The 24,424-nt window shown below is 43.4% G+C and overlaps 1 protein-coding gene across 5 annotated transcripts in view; it reads left to right on the forward strand.

The window, feature by feature from the left end:
• Positions 1 to 18,774: 18,774 nt before the first annotated feature.
• The window catches only part of VAV3 (vav guanine nucleotide exchange factor 3), a 158,511-nt gene continuing 152,861 nt past the window's right edge, over positions 18,775 to 24,424 (forward strand). For 4 of the 5 annotated variants that reach the window (XR_014549604.1, XR_014549605.1, XM_083620443.1 and 1 more), the window contains exon 1: positions 18,787 to 19,340. Coding sequence is in view for 3 of the 5 variants with exons in the window: in XM_083620443.1 (XP_083476569.1) it covers positions 19,137 to 19,340 (204 nt within the window). In the remaining 2 variants the exon portion in view is untranslated. Of the gene's footprint in view, positions 19,341 to 24,424 lie in introns of all 5 variants that reach the window. The other variant, XM_083620442.1, reaches the window with a different exon arrangement.

The raw sequence follows: 24,424 nt of genomic DNA on the forward strand, positions 1-24,424 counted from the left end.
CCTGCTGAAATGGACAATGACAGACTCCGATCAGCTGTACTGGGAGTAAAAATTCCTTCCACTGGCCGATTGCCATTAAGATCTGCCATGCTTTGTGAACTGTGAAACACTAGCTGTTGTGTTCACACTTGCCTAACATGAAACATATGCACTGTGGCCTCTACAGTAAAGGGCAAATCACTGGCCCCTGCAAAGGAGCTTCATAGTCTGTGAATACTCCTCGGTTCCAACCTGTCACTGAAGTCCCAAATGGCCTCTGTCGCTATGAGTGCTTATGCCCAGTCTAAACTGGTTCACTTGCTGCAGCTATGCCTAGACCTGGCCTCAGTAGTTTATGCTCTAGTGACCTTCCGTCTGGACTACTGCAATCCTCTCTACATGGGCCTGCTCTTGAAGACAGTCAAGAAGTTGCAGCTATTGTGGCTGGTGGATGGCAAATGGGGCAGCCCTAAGGGACCACCTGCCACCAGTCCAAAAAGGACTACACTGGGTGCCAGTGAGCTGCCAGACCCAATTTAAGGCATTATTACTAGTGTATCAAACCCTAAACACCTTGAGACCCAAGTACCTAAAAGATCACTTCCCCCAATACCAGCCATCTCTGTCCTTATGAATGGCAGGGGAAGCCTTGGTTAGTGCTGGTGCTGCGCTGCTGGTGTTAACCCATTACAGGGCCTTCTTGGTGGTGGTGGTCTCCTGTTCATAGAATGCCCTTCTTGGCAGGGTGCATCTGCCCCCCTCATTATTAACCTTTATGTGGAATTTAAAAACATCCCAATTTTTCTGGCATTTCATGGCTGAAACATATCGTTGCTGGCAACTGTGAAATTACTTAGCAGTGAGGATATTTGACCGGCTTTTAAAACTGTTTATATTGTTTGTTGTTTGCTGCTCAGGGCTCCTTTGGGAGGAAGGGTGGGATAAAAATCTAATGATGATGCCTACATTATCTCTGGTATTGAAGGTAATATGCTTCCTGGATGCAGTAGTAGTTTTTGGGTGAACATGAGTGGGAGAGTGCTATTGTGCTTATGTCTTACTTGTAGCTTCCCACATACTTCTGCTTGTTCGCTGTGGACTAGATAGGCCCAGCACTCTTCTCATGTTCTTCGAGGGGTTAGCTGTTTCCTGCTTGGGATTGTACATCACATTAGGTTGGAGAGAGTCCAGTAATCTTCATACTTGCGCCGCCCCTCCTTTGCTTCCTGGAGAAGGAGATAACTGATGTTAATCTTCTGAGCTGTCATCCTGTTTCTCTAGAGCTATGCGGGCAGGAAAAAGATTGGATATAGTGGGTAGACAAATCAGTCTATTTCTAGTCCATGCCATTTTCACATGTGCTCATTCCTAAATCTGTTTCATCCTGTTTCCACATTTTTTTTAAATCCACACAAAAACCTGCATTTGAAATATACATTTCAAACATGATTTCTCCTAAAATACAGATAAGTTTTATTTTCTAAAGGGGAATTTTAAAATATGCACTGATAAAATTTATTTAAAGCCAAGAACTGCATCACAAATACTTGGAGAAGTGCAGAGCTATGTTCTGATCCACACCATGAGTTTGGTAGGCTCATATCAGATATTGCAAGGACAGAATTCCCCAAGCATCCATACTAGGAACCTCACTAGGGAGGTTGCAGTACTCATGGAGGCCTTTTCCCTCTTTGGGGAAGTACATGGATAGACAATATGGTGCCACCCAGATGGTGCTGCATTATAGCTTCCATCATCCCCAGCCAGCATGGCCAATGGTCTGTGACAATGGGAGTCACATTGCAGCAACATCTGGATGGCACTACGTGGCCTAGGGTTGCCATATTTCAAAAAGTGAAAACATACACAGAAAAGTTCTTGAGATTTTTTGGCAAAGTTATTGGCTATTTTCAGGTGCAGTATTCCAGACGTATGGCAACCCTATGTTGCCTGTCTCTGATTTGGTACATCTTTCCGAACCTAAAAATGGAAAGAGTAATGCTGGTGGTTAACAGAAGAGGTTTGACTCTCTCAAGGCAAATCTTTAAAAAAAATGTAGTATAAACACTGACAACTAGGAAACACTGGCCTGGGAGCGCTCCAGTTGGAGAACAGCCTTTACCAAAGGTGTCATGGGCTTTGAAGATACTCAGGACAAAAGGGAGAAACATGCTAAGAGGAAGGCACATTTGGCAAACCCTCACCACAATCAGCTCCCACCTGGAAACCTATGTCCCCACTGTGGAAGGGCGTGTGGATCCAGAACTGGCCTCCATGGTCCCTTACAGACTCATTGTTAAAACCGTGTTCATGGAAGACACTCTTACTTGGCTATGAGTGATCACCAAAGAAGAAGAAAAGAAGAAGACATCAGATCAGGATGGAGAGACTCTGCTAAACGTGCATGGTCCTGCTCTTCCTCCCTTTCCTGTGTCTCTTTGAAGAAGATGATGCCACCTTTCTAAGCTGGCATGCCATTTCGCAAGCACTGCCATTTCACCATAAGACTGTTCTGAAAAAGAAGAAGAAGAAGGGGAAAAAGGAATCCTCCCACTTCCTCATGTTTTCGTAGAGAAATGCATCTAGGAAAAAGGAACAAGCCTAGATGAAGCAGCAGGCAAAGGTACTTCTATTTGCTGCATGTGTATAGGAATTAATATGGTAACAGATGGGAAAGTGCTGCTGCTTTTTTATTACTGGGCCTGCTGTGTCCCCTGTGTTTCCTGATATATAAACTGCAGCATCCAGAAGGGCAATATGGCTTATCAGTAGGCTAATCCTGCTTCACTCTGACTATTACTCCACAGTGTGCAAGGCGGAGGGAGGGCCACCAACCTCTCTGGATCATCTTCCCACTTACAGGAGTGAGAGAAAAAGAGCACAGTCTGGAGGTGACATCTGTTAAGCTAACTGTCAAATTATCATAATGGCTGGCTTGTATTCAAGAGTGAGCAGAGAGAACAGGTTGAAGGAGGAACACAAGCTGTATTTTTTTTAAAAAAATAAAGAAATCTGTCTACATTTAACCTAAGTGGGCTCTTCAGTTTTGAACATCTTGCCATAGATTCTGAATTGGTTGAATCTGCCACATACAATGGATCGCAGTAGCATCATTTCAGAGCAATAAATGGGGGCACTGGGATTTTAACTTTAGCTAGGTGAAATCTTACTAGCAGCTTGCTGTTGAGTATGACTGGAAATCACTTGTAGTTCCGTCTATCCGCCACCCAGCATCCAGTGATAAAATGCCACCTCAGCCAAGAAGATCTCGTAACAGTTACAGGCGATGTTAAGCCTGGTAGCCAGTTCAGACACACACTCATTGTGGCATAAAATTTATACAGGGGTGGCTAACTGGTGGCCAACTCACATCAACCCCATGCAACATGGCCAGTGGTCAAGGGTAATACGAGTTGGAATCAAGCACCATCTTGATGGACACAGCAAAAAAAAAATTTTCTTTCCAGTAGCACCTTAAAGACCAACTAAGTTAGTTCTTGGTATGAGCTTTCGTGTGCATGCACACTTCTTCAGATACACTGAAACAGAAGTTGCCAGATCCTTCTATATAGTGAGAAGGTGGGGAGGGGTATTACTCAGAAGGGTGGTGGGAATGGGTGATTGGCAGATAGCTGTGATGAGCCTGTTGACGACTCTTAACGACTGCAATAGGTCTTACAGGAAAAAGCAAGGGGTGAGATGTTGATGGACACAGGTTAGTCATCCCTGATTTATATTCTGCCCAGGGTGGGGGACGATGACGCATATTTCTCTTAGTGGCTTGGGAAATAAGCTAAGACAAAACTGGCAAAAGATATAGCAAAACCAATGATATTAAGTGTTAAAAACAGCCCATAGAAGCAGCATAAGCACCAGTTTTAGAGGGAGTGAAAAGCGAAAATGCCACATATAATAAACATCCCTGTCATTGTGAATTGAAGTTCTCTCTCTGTCTCTGTGCAGGTTTCTATTTGCAGCCATGACAGACTGTGCCAGGGTTGTGAATTTTTCTTGATTTTACTGTTTTATCTTTCATAAATCACTTTGAGGTTTGGTTTTGTTTTTACAATCAAGCGGTATATAAATTTTGTGAAATACATAATAACATAAAATAATTTGTGGAGCACAGTTCTAGGTAAAAGGAAGCGAGTTTGATTTTTGCAGTTCCGTTCAGAAAATCATTCTGAACTCATTGTGAGAAATGACTCTGTTGAGCAAGAAGCAGATTTCATGAGAGGCTGGAGTTCTGAAGGGAGAAGTTCTACAAATACAGTGAATCAGGTTACTTACAGGTTACTTACAATCCAGGTTACTTATAATGCAGTAACAGTGCAATTGTACACGTTGAGTTTAATGGGCTTACTCCCCAGGAAAGTTATTGTTGTAATGGACCTCAAGAAATCTAGACAGCTGCTTGATGATTCATTTTCAATGCATCTTTAATGGATCCCTATGGTAGTATTTGGTTCCACCAGTTGCCTGAGGTTGTTACCTCACCTTGACTCATGGAAGCACCAATTCTACACATCCTCTCTTGGGCCCTGCCAAGCTAGAGAGAGAAATTGCATGACTCTGCTGCCCTACCCTTTCCTGTGGTTAAATGAAGCACTTTTGCCAGCTCCTCTGCCATAGCAGCAAGCCCTGGATGCCCTCTTCACAGCTGTTACCGCAGCTTGGACCAGTGACAGCTACCCTTGGCCATGCAACAGGGTACCAGAGCTCTGTAGCTTTCCTTCCTAGTCACAGCAGGTACTGTTGGAAGCAGACCAATGGCAACCTGCTGGGACATTGCTGGACCCTCCTTCTCCACCCAGCTGGGGGTGGGGTGTTGCGGACTCTATAGTACATTGCGGATCTGTTCTTGTGGATCAGCTCTAAAATATTCAGAGCCGCAGACTTAAAAGATGGGCTCATTTTATAGCCATGATTGTTCATTGCTGCAGCAATCTCCCCCCCTAGGCTTCCTAATAATGGGGAACAGCATAATTGTGCAATCAGTTGATTCTCCCCACCCAGCTTTCATCATTCACATACTTTGAAGTCTTCTTTGCCTAGATACTGAAATATTTTAGTCTGATTTTTTAAAAATAAAGTGGCCCTGATTCTTTCACATATTTCAGAAGAGCTATGCAACCTATCCATTCTTAAGGAAATCAGCCCTGAGTGCTCACTGGAAGGACAGATCCTGAAGCTGAGACTCCAGTACTTTGGCCACCTCATGAGAAGAGAAGACTCCCTGGAAAAGACCCTGATGCTGGGGAAGATGGAGGGCACAAGGAGAAGGGGACGACAGAGGACGAGATGGTTGGATAGTGTTTTCGAAGCTACCAGCATGAGTTTGACCAAACTGCGGGAGGTAGTGGAAGACAGGAGTGCCTGGCATGCTCTGGTCCATGGGGTCACGAAGAGTCAGACACGACTAAACGACTAAACAACTAAACAACCACAACAATAACAGTGCAAAAGTCAAGCAAAGTGTTTCCCCAAACCACTTTTATCTTAAATAGTCACCTCTTGTGGAGGCAGTTCACACTTCACTTCTTAAGGTGCTTTTAAAACTGCAAAATACAGATGTGGTGCCAATGCTTTTGTGTGGTAATGGTACATATGCACTTTAAAAGGCTGGTGCCCCTGTAACAGGCATGTAAGCAGCAACTGGGAAGGCTCAAGGTTTTGGGGGAGCCCTGGGCAAGATGCCCTCAGTTTTTTCACTGCTTGCTCAGTCAGAGATGGCAACTGAATATACCACAGTAATGAGGAGCAACAGCAGTAGGTCCAAGGAGCTATTGGGCAGGGGTCAACACTTTGGCATGGGCCTTGGCAGATCCCCAGTGATATAACCCTGACACAGGTTGGGGTTAAAGGATTGGTCCTTTCCATGTTATTGCAGGGAAAACTGTCTCTTTGCACAATTTTTCATCATTCACAATGGATGGGAATTCACATGCATTTTGCCATTCAAGCTTGGGTACTTAGCATGCCCGAGTCTTAAAAAAAACACCAATCAACCCTTTGGCTCCAGTCCTAAGCACACTTACTTGGAAACACTGAAGTCAGTGGGGCTTTCTTCTAAGTAAACATCATTAGGATTTGGCCGGAGGTTTTAATTTAGAAGAAGTTGTCAATTTTAAGAATAAAATCTTAGATGCTCCCATACCCCTAGGTTAATTGCCTCCTTTCCCTCCAGCGTAATCTAGCAGTAAAACATGCCCTGCATTACAGCTGCCGCCATTGACTCTCTGAGCATTAACTTGCTTGGCTCAGCAATTTTATTGTCTTTCAAAGGTAAAGCATCTTCAAATGGACCTCTGGGGAAGCTTTTATAGCAATATGGATTCTTGTCTTTACTTACTTTTCACAAAATCCTTTTCATAGTTGTGGCAGCAGCTGAACAGGACGGTAGAACTCTGGCTCCTATTCTGACACGTGCAACTGGTGTATCTCTACCATGTTTTAAAACAGTGACAGGGAACCTGTGGCCCTCCAGAGATGGCTGGACTTCAATTCCCATCATGCCTGACCATTGGCCATGTTGTCTGGGGCTGATGGGAGTCTTAGACCAGCAACCACATTAACCTTAGCTCAGCTGACCTTATTGGAAAAGGTCATTGGAATTTGTGATACTTGCTGCAAATCTGGCCTTCCAGCAACCCTGCTTTTGGTTCTCATATGTCTGCAATACTGCTTCATTTAAAAAAATGAACAAGAATGCAGGAAGCAACATTTATTCCTGCAAACTTAGGTTCTTAGTGTGTTTTGTCCAGTATCTCTGTTCATCCTTGTGGTTATTTGCAGGTGGCAAACTTATAACCTGCTTCCTATTATTAGGTACTAACTGTATTAGATAATTTCACACTATCAGTAGCTTTGCAGATAAGTAGATAACTTACTTCCGCTAGATGAAGGTGGAAAGAGAATGGGCAAGATCCACCACATTTTAAAGAGCTACTGTAACCGCACCTGTCACGGTATAGTATGCATATACAGTGGATGTGGATAGTAGTACCTCTGGTTACATACTTAATTCGTTCCGGAGGTCCGTTCTTAACCTGAAGCACCACTTTAGCTAATGGGGCCTCCCACTGCTGCTGCGCCGCCGCTGCCACACGATTTCTGTTCTCATCCTGAAGCAAAGTTCTTAACCCAAGGTACTATTTCTGGGTTAGCAGAGTCTGTAACCTGAAGCGTATGTAACCCGAGGTACCACTGTATACCTGAATGTTTGAGGACATCTTTGGAGATAACAATCACATGTAGACAGTGGAATGTGCAAGCCTTTCAACATTTAGCCATTTGCACAAGAGGAAAGCTGGGAGGAGCCCCAGAAGATGGAGATTTGCCAATGCTCTCCTGGCAGGTGCCTCAGAGAAGGAGAGAAGCAGCAAGCTGATAAGCCACTGTTGGTTGAGGTGTAGCTGGCAGGCAAAACGCCCAAAGAGACAAGCCCTGTTCATGTGTTCAAAGAATGCACGTAGGGAATGAAGGATAGAGAGGCTGCAGTGGTGCATCAGATGACTTCACCCCTGATCTAAAGTGGTGATCTGAAGAGAGGGTCCTTTGTGCAATCAGATGACTGAACTTTGAATACTCCATGGCCACCAGGAGCTTTGTGCAGGCTTCCCTGACATGGGGAAGGCTCCTAGTGCATTTAGCATATGCAGATTTCCTTTCAGACCTTTGGCCTCAGTGCATGCAGACTGGAGGCAGAAACAGAGCCAGCAGGGATGGCATGTCTGTCTCTGCACCACCTGTGTCCTTTGGACACCTGAAAAGGGCTAAAGCCAGTGATTGTTAAGGGTAGAGGGGCTTGCTCAACCCCACCCCAACACTTAAATAATGTGTGAGCGGGTCGAGGGACCACACCACATATCTCTGTCACATGCACCAGTCACATGCTCAGGAACTCTGCAAAGTAGCCTGACATGCATTCCAAAAGATGTGTTTAGTAGAGCTCTTCCATGTGAGGGGGGATCCTGAACCAGTCAGGATTCCCCCTCAAGCAAAGATGAGCTACATGTGTACATCAGTGCACAACAGGGCCACTTCATAAGGCTTCTAAATTCATGACCCATAGTCAACGTATATGTCAGAAGCAGGAGCTGAGATTGCACAGTGCAGCCCAGTGAGCTCCCTTGCTTCCATGGTGAGTATGAGATGGGCCCTGTTTATGGACACACAGTCTGCTCACAATAATGGTGAGATTCAAACCAGCTCTCCGCCCTGATCCCAGCCCTCAGCCACTGCTCTTCACCTGGCCTTATTCCATCCAATGGAATTTAATGGCTCCATATCATCATGCTACACTTAAAAACATCCTTAAACACGTTAGGTGTCACAGCAATTTTAGTGCAACATACTGCCAAGTAAATTTGCTTAAGGTTGTAGCCTGCGTTTCTGCCCTTTTTAAAAACCATTTCCCTCCCCTCTGATGGTTAAAACAGACCTTCAAAGAGTTGGGGGTTATTCACTGGTTGTTTTTATTCTACAGCCGCTTGGGTTTTTAGCTAGCAATGTGAATGGTGAAAAATGTGAAGGAAATATGGATAAAACAGAATAAACAGAGACACGCAGAGAGGCAGCCCTGAGCTAGACTGGAGAACTAAAACTCATTTTTTTTTAGGCCAGTGCCTACTGCTATCAGACATGAGAACTGTTAAATGCAAAGGAAAGCTCAAACTGAACCCTACTGAACCTTGTTATGGTATCAGTGGGAGCCCCTGCTGGTTCCATTAGTAATGGGGCTTCTGGAAGTTTTGTTTCAGCAGATTTTTCAAAGTGCTGTTATTACACTGGGAAAATACAGAGAAAGACACTCACTCTAGTTTTGTTTTTGTTTTTTAAAAAAGGGGCTTCCTGTGGTTTATGTCACAGTCTCAGCCGTTGGATACATTTGCTTTTGGCACAATGACTTAGAATCTCTTGTCAGTTGTTGAAAACCAAAATACAAAAAAACCAGAAGTTTTCTTTTTCTTTTGATTATGTCAAGTTTGGAACAATGTAAATTCCTGGCTGGGAGACGAAAGGGGGTTCTCAAGGATCTGGCAAGTCGCTATATCTGCTTGGCTGGGCTGCATTTTGACTTGGTGGGGTAACCCATTGTGCAGGGCTGGTCTCCTTTCAGCGGCCTGCCCGCAATTCGATTTGCTGTGCATAATTATGACTTCTGCATTTTAACCATTTCATGTGTAACGTGGAGCTGCGGCTGGTGCAGAATGCAGCAGTCCACGTCCTGACACATTAAACATGGTGACATTGCATACCCATCCAGTTTTGAAGCCACTGCATTGGCTGCCTATATGCTTCAGGCTGCGAAGCAAGGTGTGAAGGTCATTCTCTGTACCTTTCGCAAAAGGAAGACAGGGATGCTCTTTTGTACTTGAAAAAGCACTGCTGTTGGTGGCAGAGAAAATCCCCGCTGTGTCACCTTCACCTGTGGTATTCCTTTATTCTTGGAGGGGGGCGGGAACCATCTCTACATGACTGAAAAGCAAAAAGGGTGTATGTTTTAAATAAGATAATATGACAATTACTTGTCAGAATGTGTCAGAACTATTAAAAATCATCTTCTCTCCTGCTGCAACATGCAAAGTGAGAGACTATATGGTCATCTGGTATCTTAGGATGCAATCCTATACAGTGGTACCTTGGGTTAAGTACTTAATTTGTTCCAGAGGTCCATTCTTAACATGAAACTGTTCTTAACCTGAAGCACCACTTTAGCTAATGGGGCCTCCTGCTGCCGCCGCGCTGCCAGAGCATGATTTCTGTTCTCATCCTGAAGCAAAGTTCTTAACCCGAGGTACTATTTCTAGGTTAGCGGAGTCTGTAACCTGAAGCGTAACCCAAGGTACCACTGTATACACACTTGTTAAGAAATAAGTTCTGTTGTGCTCAGTGGGACTATATGCTCTTATAGGGTTACTATATGATTATTGTTAAAGGTGCCAGGGTTTGGCCAAAAAAGAACAATGCAGCACCCCCTCAAATGACTGCCAAATTGTCAGTGGATGGGCAAGGCCCACGCCCACCTCCATTTTGTTTGTTTGACAGCCATTTATTGCAATCTATCCATTTATTGCAATAGTGACTCCCCTGGAATATGAGAGCATCAACATGCTCTCCCTTATCCGATCCACGCACTCCCTCCAACTGAAGGACAGGGCAAAAGCTGTTTTGTGAAACAGAACACTTTCAGATTGAGAGTCAGAGAGTGACCTAAAGGGTCAAGAAGGCACCTTTGGGGGTGCTGCGCTACCTCTCTAGAGCCCTGATATGGAGCAGTGGATTTGCTGCTTGTGAAAGTGCTGTGCTCCCTTTCTCCATCTATGCTCAATCGGTATGCATGTAAATACTATAAAAACTATACTATACTATAAAAACACTGTGAGCCCTCAGTGACCACTGCCTCCAAAGGAAACAGCACACACACTGGAGAATCAATATACAGTCCATCCCCTTCACACACAGAGGAAACTAACTTCTAGAAATCTGTGGAAGAAGCCTGAAGTATGCCGTCTCTAGAAACTCACACAAACCCAAATTTCGATAGCGACTTCCTCTAAAACAAAACAAGGACAAAATAGGGGACATAACAGAGACATTTGCTGGAAACCTGGGCAATCTCTGGTAAATAGCTATCAGTGGAGTATGTATGTATGTATCATCTATCTATCTATCTATCATCTATCTATCTATCTATCATCTATCTATCAATTTATCATCTATATATCTATCATCCATCTATCTAATCACCATTCTTCTTCTCTCTCTCTCTCTCTCTCTAGCTAACATCTATCATCTATCTATCTATCTATCATCTATTTATCTATATCATCTATCGTATCTATCATCTATCCATCTATCTATCTCTATCTATCTATCTATCTATCTATCATTTATCATCGTCTGTCTGCTGGAATGCATCTCCCCATATGTTCCCATACATTTCAGATGCTAATAGAAAGGACCCAAAGTGTGTGTGCAGTTACAGGGGACTTGAAAAATGACATTTCCCTTCACTGGGATGACTGATGGGCAACTTTGCCTACTTTAAAATTTCATCAAAAGGATTTATGTAACTTATTAATTACTCTAGTAAGTCTGGTTGTTTTACATTGCTTTAAGATTCCCTCTCCCCAGTAAAAGGGGCGGAAATGCTTTAGGGCTCCTACAGAAACTATCTGGCTGCAGGTCTGATCTGTAAGTTCCTTTAATTGCAGTTGCTACAAGAGTCCTCATTTGATGAGGCCTCCCACTCATCTCCTTTGTGAGAGCTTTTCAGCAATGCTTCCTTTGCAGCAATGCCAAATGATGCCTGTGGCTTTCTGTCAAATCCGTTCTTAAGGCTCTTCGGGAAAGCTTCTTAGAACATATGGATGAGGCAAAAAGTTGAGAAAAAGAAAAAGACAACAGGTTTAGGACTAGGAAATAAGCTGTTATTATTCTTGGATTAGGGGTTACATATAATAATGCACACAACTCAAGTGAGACCTGCAACAACATGATTATGTAAGGACAGACACTTGGAGAAATGAGTTTACTTCATATATGATAATAGTGAATAATGATCTGATCCGTGCAAATTAGATGAACTGGCCTATCTCCCCAACTGCTGAAATGCCCTTCTGACTGCTCCCTGATTTTGTGGATTTTCCTAAAGTTAGAACTGCATTAAATATTGTCCAGTATTGATTTCTGGCCTGACAGTGGTGTGAGTAGAAATATTAACCTCAGGGTACTTTAATTGTGAGAATATCTGCCATTTTTTCAGTTGTGTTTGTTGCCATTGATTCCTATGCCAGCTCAGTGCCATTTTTACCTTTTGGCTGCTGCTTTTTCCTTCTTTGTCTTCCTTCTCACCAAGAGAGCTCTTGAAATAAGATGCAACATCTGTTAGCAGCTGAATTTACAAAATATAAATTTAATAGCAGATTCCCCCTCCAGCTTAAATAAAGCATCCTAGAAATATCAACAACAGCAACAAAGAAAGAGGAAAAAGCAACAACCTAAAATACTGGGGTGGGGGGAGGAAAGAAGCAAATATACAAAAATAATGCTTCATGAAGAATGCTTTTAAAATGGTATTTTTTACCAATTTTAAGGGATTCTGGATGGCCATAATCAAGAAAAAAAACAGTGGACCACATGATTATCTGAGGCATAGATTAACCATTAGAGAAGGTGGAGCTCAAAGCTGTCTGGGTATTGTGTATTATAACATTGAAGGGGGGATGTTTGAGCAGTTGCATTTCTGTGAATGCCAAAGTGAAACTGAGCTGATTCACACTTCCTGGACTTATGTGCAGATTGGGACATACTTATCCTTCAGGTTTTGTCCTCCAACTGATTTTTGCAATCCAGTTCTCTAAAAAAAGAAGCTTGCAAAAATTCATTAAAATGTGTATTTTAGGACAAGATACATTTACCCCAAATAAGTACATTGAGATAAAGCACACATTTAAATGTGTACTTCAATATGGACATTTGTGCTGATTTTTGGGGGGTGGGGTGTGTGCAGATTCATGTGGAAATGGGATGGGATGGACTTGTGAATGAACGCATGCAAAACGGATGCACACTGGCTGATTCATCCATTCCTTCCTCAAAGCTCTTTCTGCTTATTTGAGTTCTGTGAATGAAAGGCACTCTAGAAAGTCCCAAGAGCAAAGCAGAGTCTCCTTTATTATTTTTTCAGATGCCCAAGATCTGCATCCTGGCAATGAAAACAGGCTCCAGGGCTAATTGAAGGTCCTAATGATAAATGGGCTCAGGCACACTGCAAAAGGAAAGACTTTCAATTCTGGGTGGATTTAGCTTAGATTTTTTTTTTTAATGTAGAAAAAGAAAAAAGGAAAGTTAGAATGATTACTTCTCCTATGCAGTAAGAGTATGATACAAAGCAAACTGGTTGTAAATTAAAGGTAAAACTACATTTAACATTCCTGAAAATTACACTTATGTTTTGTAGTTCAGGCATAGACTCTAGGGGCATTGTGCAATTTATTTTCTTTGGTATTTTTGAGAAAAGACTGAGCAGGCAGCTGACAGAACTGCTTTGGGCTTCTTCTTCTTATGAAAGCATGATAGAGTAGATTATTTTCTTGGGAAGAACACACTTGACTGGATAATGTTCATGTTACTTGCAACTTCAGTCCTCAGTCAATGGGGCAATGGCATACATGAGTGAGCTTGGTGCACTCCATTTGATTATACTGATCAGTTTCATGGGTCGACAAATGTGCAAATATCATTTCTTAAGACTGTTTGCCTCCCTAAATTCCAGTTCAAAAATTGAACTGCTCAAGGGGGCTTGCAAAGTAAATTTAAAACCAACAGAAGGTCATTGAAATACAAGAAAAAAGCAGAATCACAAAACAATGCATGCTGTCAGTGAAGGAAGAACAGGCATCAAAATAAATAAAAGAATTCACACAAACACAATCCAACCAAGTGGCACCCTATCCAAGGAGCATTTTTGGCACCCCCTCTATTTGTTTTGTATGCCTCATTTTTAAAATTATAATTGCAGGCAGTTTCGCAAATTTGATGTGCTATTTTTGCATGCATGATTTATGCTTGTCATGTAAGACGATTAAATTTAAATTTGAAAAGATATTGCAATACTGGCACTGCAGGTCAATTATACTAGCTTTACAAGTGAGTGTAACTTCTTTGTATTCTTTGTTCCAGATGTTAAGGAGATAAACATAGGAGTGCCCTCCAAGTACAGCAATCCAGTTTCCTGCCCCTAAATCCAGCCCCCTTGCAATTGTCTCCCATGCATATGGTTAAAGAGAAGGGCTTTGAGATAAAAAAAAAATGACATTCAAACATCCCTGAGAGCTGACACCTTTCACTTTAGATATTAAGAATTATGTGCTATCAACCCCCTTTGCTCCAAATAAGATTAATTGATTCAGATAAAACTATCTTTATTAGAAAGTGCTCAATGGGAATAGTAAATGTATTTTCTGTCAGACCATCCTTTTCCTATAAAACTGACATTATATAAGTTCCAAAGCCTCATTTAGCAGATAGACTCTAGAAACTCAACGATAGGCTCCTATCAGCATGTGTGCTGTTCATTTTCGAGCTCAGTGAAGCCAAGTTCTCTATCAGTGTGATCAAATGGCACTAATTTAAAGTGCTGCTTCTCTGCACCCAGGATAAAAGATGAATTGGCAGGCATGCACATGAGTTAGTTGTGCCGGTTGTTGCTCTCATTCTACACGATCACATCAGTTCTTCCATAATCCATATGGGGATGGAAGTCTTTGCACCTTTCCGTACTGCAAATTACGTTTGTAGCTAGGCATGCAAATAGGTGATGTCACAAAGATACTGCCCCATCTATAAACAGAGGAAAGGGCCTGGCAATTTATGCTGTTCCTGGAGGGAAGGCATATTTAGAGCCTCTCCCTCTCTCAGCACTATCCCAAGACATGCTGCTACCTGATGTGTACAAGAAAAAGGCACTCCTTGGTTGCACTGTTTGCTGAATCATCTACTGTCAGCAGCAGGATACTGATACTTCGAAATGGCTCTGTGCCATCAGCAGTCACCAGCATAGAGCCACAAAACCTAATGCCTGACATGATGTTGACATCACCTATTGCATTTGGGGGGATTTAAGACTGAGGTTACCTGTCACTGATGGTCCAGAGCCAAAACAGAGGTCAGCTACGATCAGCTTCCTTCACCTTAGTCTCTTGTAGAGCTCAGAAGGGAGGAAGATGGGGGCAAAACTAGAATTAGTTGGCTCTGCCTGCCACTGGCTCTGGCTCTTCCTACTGTTGGGCTCCCTGCCTTCTGCTCCACTAGCCCCAACAGGCACCAGCCACTACTGGTAGAAGCATAGAATGAATATAGCAAGCTGCATGCAAAACAGATGCTTTACCACTGAACCACAGCCTTCCTGAATTAGCTGTCAGGAGTGGGTGTCAGGAGCAGGTCAGCATTAACTCACATGGTGTCAGTGAAGTTAACTCTGTATTCAAAGAAACAAGACCTAGTGAGCCCCAGAATATCTTGTCCCAATGAGGCAATTGTGAGGACTGAAGGTCCCACCTCCCCATTGTTCTCTAAGTCTCCTTCTCTCCTGGGTCCTTCTCAAGCAATCTGGCCTTGTCTGTATTTGCTCCACCCTCTTCATACTTCTTCTGGTTCTGGAAGACCAGGGACGAGAAGAGCTGATTGGAGCTGGAGGGAGAGACCCCCCTCCGGCTTCTTCAACAGCCTGTCTCATCTCTGCTTCTTGGTCCCCCTCCTCTCTCTAGCCTCCACTTCTGCCTCTGATTCGGGACTGCTCTCTGCCACAGACTCTTCCTGCTCACTAAACCCTGTTACCTCTTCAGCTTCCCACACCTCCTTCTCCCAGTCTGCTCCCTCCTCTCCCTCTGACCACTCATCATCATCCCACCACTAGTTCCCTTGGGGTGTTCCCTTGGGGATTCCCCAGCTGATGCCTCCCACCACTCCTCTACATCCAGCCAGTCCATGATAGCCACACAAAGGGTCTAATATTTATGTAAAACACTGTGTGCATTTACAGTTTGGCTCCCCTTCATAAGGGCTCTTCCCTCAAATTTCCATGGGAGAAAAAACGATATCTTCCCACATAAAGCTAAATAATCAACCAAAACAGACATAAGAAAGCGGGAAAGCATCAAGAACTCGAAGCTGGTGATGACAGCTATTACTTAGTGTTACAGAGAGCTATTCTTTCAAAGTTAATTGAAAGTAAGTCTCCCTCTCTCTCTCCCTCTCTCTCTCTCTCTCTCTGTGTGTGTGTGTGTGTGTGAGAGAGAGAGAGAGAGAGAGAGAGAGATGACCAGGATGAGGATTGCCACATTTCTCCTGGAAAAGGCCCTGTGTCTTGATGGTGAAAGCTGCACTGCTTGAATATCCATTTGCCAAAGGGACAGAGTTTTTCCTCAATAAAAAAGTGGGAATCTTCCACACTTGTCCGCAAAAGGTCTGCATCACCTCAATAAAAGCCACCCTAGGTATCACCTCCACCCCATGGAATGTTATTTTGAAATAAAATTAACAACAAAAACATGTAACAGCAAAGCAAGATTGTTAAAGGAATAATATCCTTGGACATTCCACCTTGCCCAAATCTTGCAGGACAAGGATACCCACACGACCCTGAAGGTAGCTAGGTTCCTAGTTGCTGTCCTTTCCCAAAAGCGACGCCAAGGAGCACTACAAGCTAATTAAGGCGTAGTATGCATTTCCATTTTATAGTATTTTATTGTTTATAGTATTTTATTATTTTATTGTTATAGTGGTGTTTTAGCGATTGCTTTTTTTCCCCCTACGGCACAAGCTGTTATTTATGTGTTGTTTTTACCTGTATGGGCCTATGGCCGTAATAAATGAAATTTCAATTTCAATTTCAATATCCTTGGAATATTGTGGCTTGTGGAAGAACTATGTTAAAACAGTCTTAGGAGCTTGCTAACCATGTCATCTATAAGTTATATGAATCATCATGGTTAGAATAAATATAAGCACCTCTACTTTATTGGAATGTGATCAGCAGACTGGGGATGTTCCCACTTACAAAATAAACAGAAACCCTGGTGCCTCATGTAGGTTGAAGAAACTGATGTAGCAGGTACTAATTAGTTTAGGTTTTTTTTTAAACACAGCTTCATAGGGACAATGTTATCTTTTATCTAGTAAATCTATCTACCAGCTTTGACTACAATCCAGGCTACTATATTTTAGGATCCAGATGCCACATACCTGATTTGACATGCCTAGGCTTGTCCTGCAGGTATGCTACCCCAAGCACAGTTAGTATTAAAGTCTCACTGAGCATAGCTAAACTTATTTCTGAATAAGTATGCATAGGATGGGACTCTAATTATACCTTAAAATCTGAACCCTTAAGCTATGTATAAATGTTGCAAATACAATAATTAGGTAAGGTACTACCTTTTCCTAACACTGCCCTTGTTCTGTTTTGTTTTAGTAGGAATTCAGTAGTGAAGGCTTTCCTTTACTTAATCTTCATACTGCAAAAACATGCCCTTTTGAAAAAAATCTGGCATGCAGGACTCCTGCCAGAAAAAAGGCAGGAACAGAACAGATGAGATTTTGAACTATGAACCCTGATACATTCATGATGTTGATTCTGTCGCCTTGGGCTAGTCTATTTCTCTCAGCTTAACCTACCTAACAGGATTGTTGTTAGGATAAGATGGGTGGGGTGGGGTAAGAGAACCATACATTCAATGGGGCATGTTGTAACTTTACAGTGGAATTTTCTGAATGTCTACTCAGCAGTAAGCTCCATTGAGTTCAATGGGAGTTACTCCTAGGCATTCTGAGCTCCATGGATAAAAATGTAATAAAATAAATAAACTGTGGGAATTATTAGATAACCACAGAAGCTTCCTACTGCTTGTAAACAAACAATTATTTTTGTCTTGACTGTTTAAAGATTGTTGCCCATAAAAGCAAGTATCAATTTTATGTCAGGAACATGTTATTTACTTTCCCCTATTTTGTGTCTCAGCAGGCAAATCAAAACATCGCTTCAAATCCCCTGCAAAATAAAATGCTATATACTTATTTCAGTCACTCAGATATTGGGTGCTCACATGTTCAATTTAAGGTTGCCTACTGGATATTTATATTTATATGCAGTTTATTGTAATTATTCTAAATCAATTTTCTTTGTAAGCTGCCAAAGAATGTATATTATAGGATAGCTTGTAAATAGTATAAACAAACTCCATGATCATTCTTGTGAGAAGTGTGGAAGTGTACAGTAATTATATGAAAAGAAATTTGATGTGCATGTGTGAACCACCAGCCCTTCTGGTCATTAGCTTCTAGGCTGCTTTTTAAGCACAGTTGCCTTTCAAAGCAGTTTACAACCATGCACAAGTTTATCTATAAAATCCAATTGTAAAACCAGTTAAAACAATTCAAAAATCCAATTCCACCCTAGAAATATACAAGCCACTAAACCAACAACACAACCCATTTAAAGCTGAAGAACAATATCCAATAGCCTTGGGTAGCCTCCAAGGACCATGATAAAAAAATGGGTCTTTAAGATCAGGTTAAAATTAGTGCTTGGAATCAAATGGCATCATTGGGGACTAGCACTGAAAAGGCCCTGTTCAGTTTGCCCAGCAGCCTAACTGCTTTTACAGATGAGTGCCCCCTCCAAAGTTATGGTCAGGCTGATATGGGTATAGGCAGCGCCTGCCGACCCGATAACTCTGCAGATGCTTCCGATCACACCTCACATTATTCTTGCCCATTGGCCGTGCTGGCTGTGGGTGAAGGATGTTGTGGTCCACAATATCTGCAGGGTGCCGGGTTGGTGACCTTAGATTGCAGTTTAGTGCAGAGGTGGCGAACCAGTGGCCTGTATTTCCAAAACCTGGGTCGCCATTTTGGGGGGACTACAACTCCCATCATCCCCAGCTAACAGGGATGGTGGGAATTGTAGTCTAAAAAAAGCGACCCAAGTTTGGAAAACGCTACTTCAGCAGCTGGTGAGCTCCGATTCCCATCAGCCCTAGCCAGCACGGCTAATGGCCAAGGATGATGGGAATTGTAGTCCAATAGCGTCAGGAGAGCCGCACAGCTTCTCCTTTCTTTGTTTGGGGGCTTTATAGGTCATAACCTGCCCTTTGAAACGCTGCTGGAAACGTCCTGTCAGCCAGTGCAAGTACCGGCGCGAGACCCGGCATTCTCTCCCCTCCCTCTTTCCAGCTTTCCCTCTGCCGTTGGCTTTCTGCCCCTCACAACCCACGCTGCGCCTGGCGCGTGAGGCAGAGCGCGCCCGGTCCCCTCAGAGGGCAGCCGGCGTCGCAACCTGAAAGCGCGCGGGTTGGGTGGGCGCACGCGCGCTGCCTTTTTCCTCTTTTCTCCCTCAGGCGCCGCCGGACTCTGTGTGGCTGCGCCGCGAGGGGGACCCGCACGCGCACCAGCCTCCCCGGCTGCCTTTCCGTGCGCCGCTCCTCTCAGTGCGTGCGAGGCGAGGGGCAGAGCAGGAGAGGCGCTGCGGCAGCAGGAGAGGCGGAGAGGCGAGGAGGGCGCGCGGCTTCGGCTGCCTTTGGAGTTCTCGGCGTCGGGCGAAAGCGGTCTCTTCTCTCTTCCCGGGGCTGAGGCGGCGGCGGCGAGCGCGCATGGAGCCTTGGAAGCAATGCGCCCACTGGCTCATCCAGTGCCGGGTGCTGCCGGTCAACCACCGGGTGACCTGGGACACGGCGCAGGTGTTCGACCTGGCCCAGACCCTCCGCGATGGAGTCTTGCTTTGCCAGCTGCTCAACAACCTGCGCCCTCACGCCATCAATCTCAAGGAGATCAACCTCAGACCTCAGATGTCCCAGGTAAAAAAAAAGAGAGAGAGAGAGAAAGAGAGAGAAGTGTGGGATGTGCAACGCCGGGCTCTTCCGGGTTTCTGCCTGCGTTATTGTGCCTCCGAGTCCCTCTTCCCTTTCCCCACCCTTCCCCATCCCGCGTTATTAATCGCCTGGATAATGCCTTTGTTCCAATGCAGGGGTCCTTCCAGGGTGTCACTTTTGTTGGTATTTTGCTTTCACTTTGTTAGCCAGCAGCTCTCAGCAGGGGATGTTTGAATTTGGCAGAGTTACAAGATGCTCTTTTGCGGGCTGCAGATATATATATATATATAGAGAGAGAGAGAGAGAGAGAGATACTTTGCCAGATAAGTATTTATGTGTGTGACATGAAGGAACAAAGGTAGAGACCCTGTATAGAGTTTCAGGTAGCATTTTGGAAATAAAAACAACAGTTGTAGTTCCATGAACTGGGGAGATAAAGGAAGCAATGACAATAACAGCAATAATTTAAACCCCAGAACTGAATGCTTTGTGCTGGCCACTGCATATTTTTGGGGGGTACTTTTAAAATTTGAACTCAGTGGGGGATGGGGCGAAAGGATACTGGGCTCCATTAAAATGCTCGACTTAGTGTTTTTAATATTACTTTGCCATCTAGTGTGTGTATCTATGTATCTTTTAAATTGTGGCTGTTCTCCTGTTTCTGCCTGGATTCACTTGGGTTAACAGTTAGGGGGGAAAAAAGAGAAACTGAAGAGGAACTGTGTCATGTAAAATGAAGCATCTAGGAAGTTGACTGCCTCCATTACCGTTATCTGTAATTACAATAGACAGGGGAAAGGATAAAATGACAGCCCCAAAGCAAAAAGAAGCTACTGCTGTTGCTGCCCTCCGAAGGTTTTGTGGGAGGGTTTAAAAGTATTTATCCACTTGTCCCTTAGTATAATGCACATCACAGGGAAACTCAGAACAATGCCAGAATGCCTTTTATGAAGGATCTGGCCTCCAGAGACAAAAAAATACAAAGTGGGAGCCAGAGCTGTAACTCAGAGTTGCACTCTGGCACCTTGAATGATGTATATTGTCCTGGGGCTTTTGGATGGGATGAGCTGTAGTAGTGAATGTGGTTTGGAATGGTTTAACCTACGCATATAATGGGCACAATGTCACTGTGGTTAAGCCCCATTGATTTCAATGAGAGATTTTAAGGGTGCATACTCACTATACCTTTAAAGCACTCCTCCCAAAAGGATCCTGGGAACTTTAGTTAAAGGGTGCTGGGAATAGTGAGGGGAAAACTGCAGTTCCCAGGATTCTTTGGGTGGGTGTGCTTTGAATGTTTGGTGGAAACACAGCTAAAAGTGCTTCACTTTGGTTGCGTGGTGCTGTCTGATTTCTGAAGAAAGGGAAGTGATCCTCTCAAAACGTTTCTCTGAGTTAAGCTTCTTATATTTGAGTAAGGGAGAGGGAGAGAGAATTTTTAGGTTAGTAGTTTATTATGATATCTTAAAAATGAATAAACTGCAGGGTGGCAGTGTTTGGCTTGTTTTGCCAACTTCATTACTGTGCCAGCTAAATTTTTTGTCATGTTTGGGAGTAAGCCCAAATTTACATCATAGGTAAATATATAGAGAGAGTTGACTTTAACTGTCATTGAAACCTATGAGACAAGGTGGTGATACAACTGTCTTAAGGCAGTGCACACTTACTTGGGAGTAAACTCCACTGAACATTATGGGACTTACTACCAAGTAAGCACACAGAGGATTGCACTATCTGCTCCATTTCTTTCAGTGGTGTGTACACCATGAACCTAAACATGTTTACTCAGGAGTAAGGTTCCTGTATTTAGTGGTATTTACTCTTATGTAAGTGTGCAGTCCTATCTATGACTAACTTTAGCTGAACTGGCATCTGATCTGCTGTCATCCCAGAACTGTCTATTTCTTGTTTTGTATTTACTCATACCTAAGACTAGGGACGCAGGTGGCGCTGTGGGTTAAACCACAGAGCCTAGGGCTTGCCGATCAGAAGGTCGGCGGTTTGAATCCCCGCGACGGGGTGAGCTCCCGTTGCTCGGTCCCAGCTCCTGCCAACCTAGCAGTTCGAAAGCACGTCAAAGTACAAGTAGATAAATAGGTACTGCTCCGGCAGGAAGGTAAACGGTGTTTCCGTGCATTGCTCTGGTTCGCCAGAAGCGGCTTAGTCATGCTGGCCACATGACCCGGAAGCTGTACGCCGGCTCCCTCGGCCAATAAAGCAAGATGAGTGCCGCAACCCCAGAGTCGGTCACGACTGGACCTAATGGTCAGGGGTCCCTTTATCTTTACCTTAAGACGGGTAGCCAAATGAAAAAGGAGATGAGGCTCTTTCACCCTCAATAGTTATTTAGAAGAGGGAATTTCAGCATAGTTTGTAATGCAAGGCACACCTGCTGGACTTCCCATTTCTAAACAGGTATTAAAGGTGCAAGGGCTCTGTCCTATTTTTCATTTGGCTACCCTATCCAAGACTATCAATTTATTGCATAGAAGATCATCATCTGAAAACTTGACCTTGTTGAGATCTACAGCACAAGATATTCAAGATATTCAAAAGTGCTATATAAATATTAACACTTAATGCTTATATAGCACTTTTGAATATCTTGAGTGGTTTACCCGTTATCATTATCAGAAGTGTCCTATAAAATAGGTCAGTAATTAGTATTATTTTTGGACTCCTATTTCTGAGGTGAGTGGGGGCAGGCTAGGAGAGTGACTTGCTTAAGATCACCACGTGAGTTTGAATGGGATGTGATTGGAACTCGAGTCCCCCTGCTCAATCTCTTAGCCACTTCATTAGGTCCGCATGTATAAACCAGTTAATGCCATACATTCGCTGTTCATTGTAGCAGCCTTGCAGTGAAATACCAGGAAACATTTAAGCATGCTTATGCATTGTATTTAATTCAAATATTATGGGCAAACCCTGATCTTATGAATGCTCACAGTAAGTGTGCATGAGATTACAGCCTTGTGTTTTAAAGTGTGTCGTGGATTGCACACCATGTATATTTTTTAAACCTCTAATTTTCTCATTTGCATGATTTGGCTCGAGTGTCCTGGAAATGCAATGTTAATCTTGGCTATGACCCAGCTCCCTGTGTGTGTGGGAGCTTCCATTTCTTGTCTGAGATAGGAAAATGCTCCATGCACGCACGCGCGTACACACACACACACAGGTACTTTCCCCATCGTGCTTTGTATGCATCCTTTCCATAGCAGAGACAGGGAAGTCTCATTAGAGAAAGGCTGCTGGGTGGTGGTCATTGGTTTTTAAATGCCCTTTATCATTTTGAAGATTCAAGGGCCAACAGTTGCCTTTTGTGAGTGGGACTTAACAAAAAACAGTCTCTTTTGGTAAGGCTTCTGAGAAGCAAAATGTGGCATCAGGATGGGTGATTTTGTCTGACATTCTGTAGAGGCTTAACACTTAACCTCAGCAATATGAGAAAGCTGCAACATAGCATAATTCTCATGAGTGGTAATTTATACATCCATAGATCTCAATGAGTGCTAGTTACTGGATGAACGTATTCAAGATATGCATGTTTATGAACTCCAAAACATGATGTTTAGTTGATTATTATAGAGTGTAAATGACTCCTAGGGTTGCCAGCTCCTGATTTAGAGGTAGGGCCTGTTGTTTTAGCAGCTTCCTGGGCACCTGAGGTAGCCAGTATGGTGCCTTCCAGATTTATTTATTTTATGGACTACAGCTCCCATCAGCACCAGCCAGCATGGCCAATGGTCAGGGCTGATGGGAGTTGTAGCTCAGTATCATCAGGGTGGCATCACATTGCCTGCCCCTGGGCTACAGCTGCCCCAGTTCACCTATTTAATGAAAATGATTCCTTCTCACTAGGAACTGGGAGCCATCCCCAAGGATAAAAGCGTACCATTTGACAGAGTGGTTTCTTGGAGGTTGCCTTCTTCTTCGCTCCTACAGATTTTCCTTAATAACACTTTCTGGGATGCATATTTTGAACGCTGGTCCCCAAACCTGGTAATCAGGCATGTAGTAGTATTAACAATAATCATGTTCACCAGGGGCATCCAGTTATGCATACGCACAATAAATAGTATTGGTGGCAGTGCTTAATGATGCCATATCTGAATGGAATACTGTCCCCTTTGTATTACAGATATGCATTTAGCCCAGGTTGAAAAACCTGCCATCTTTTGGGGATAATTGAGAAAGTTATCCCAAAAGTTAGACTACTTAAATCTCAGCACACAAGCTTGCATTCATTCCCTTGAGGATTTAAGTAGCCTAACTATATATACAGGGTTATGCTTTTCTTTAAAGTCTACAACAATATATTTCAGAGGTTGAGTCAAGGTTCCCATTTGATGGGGGGGGGGGGAAGCATTTACATCAGCAGTATCAGAGAATAAGCGTGTCATGTTCACCAAACTTAGCTCGTGCATGACACTTGCAGTATTTGTGGAAACAAGATGCAAACAGTGTCCGTTATATGCAACAAAAGTTTGAAAAGCAAAGGAAGCTGTGTCACATGTGGCTTTTGGAAATAAGATGCAGCTTTTCTGTAGCCCTGTGGATAAAATGCCTATCTGGCTGGACTCCTGCATCTATAATAGTTGTGTAGAAGGAGGGACTTTCAGCAGGCGTGGTTTCTCCTGCTACACCTGCTGAAATTCTCTCTTCTATTAAAGGTGAATGTACCCTGTCCTCTTTTTCACCTGACTACCCTATCTACTGATCAAAATGATATTTTCAGTGTGGCCTTGGTGCTAAGGAGGTCTGCTCTTGGAACACTGTCTGTGTTGGTTCATTTGAAGACATTCAGCTGTGAAGATGTATCTCAAAAGGAGCCATGTTTTAGTAGTGCACTTGGTTGAGATAAAGCACTGGGTCACATACAGTTTATTTGGAAGCAAACTCCACTGTATTCAGCAGGGCTTCTTCATTTCCCTGAGAGTAAACTCTATTCAGCTCTCCAGGATTTATGCCTGAGTAGACATGTCTTGCAGTACAGTGTTCATCTAACTTTCCTCTCTAAACAGCAGAATGCCTAAGTTCTTAAAAGGCAAAATACTTTTGCTTGC

The sequence above is a fragment of the Podarcis filfolensis genome (genome assembly GCF_964270895.1).
Source record: "Podarcis filfolensis genome assembly, chromosome: 6".
NCBI lineage: Eukaryota > Metazoa > Chordata > Lepidosauria > Squamata > Lacertidae > Podarcis > Podarcis filfolensis.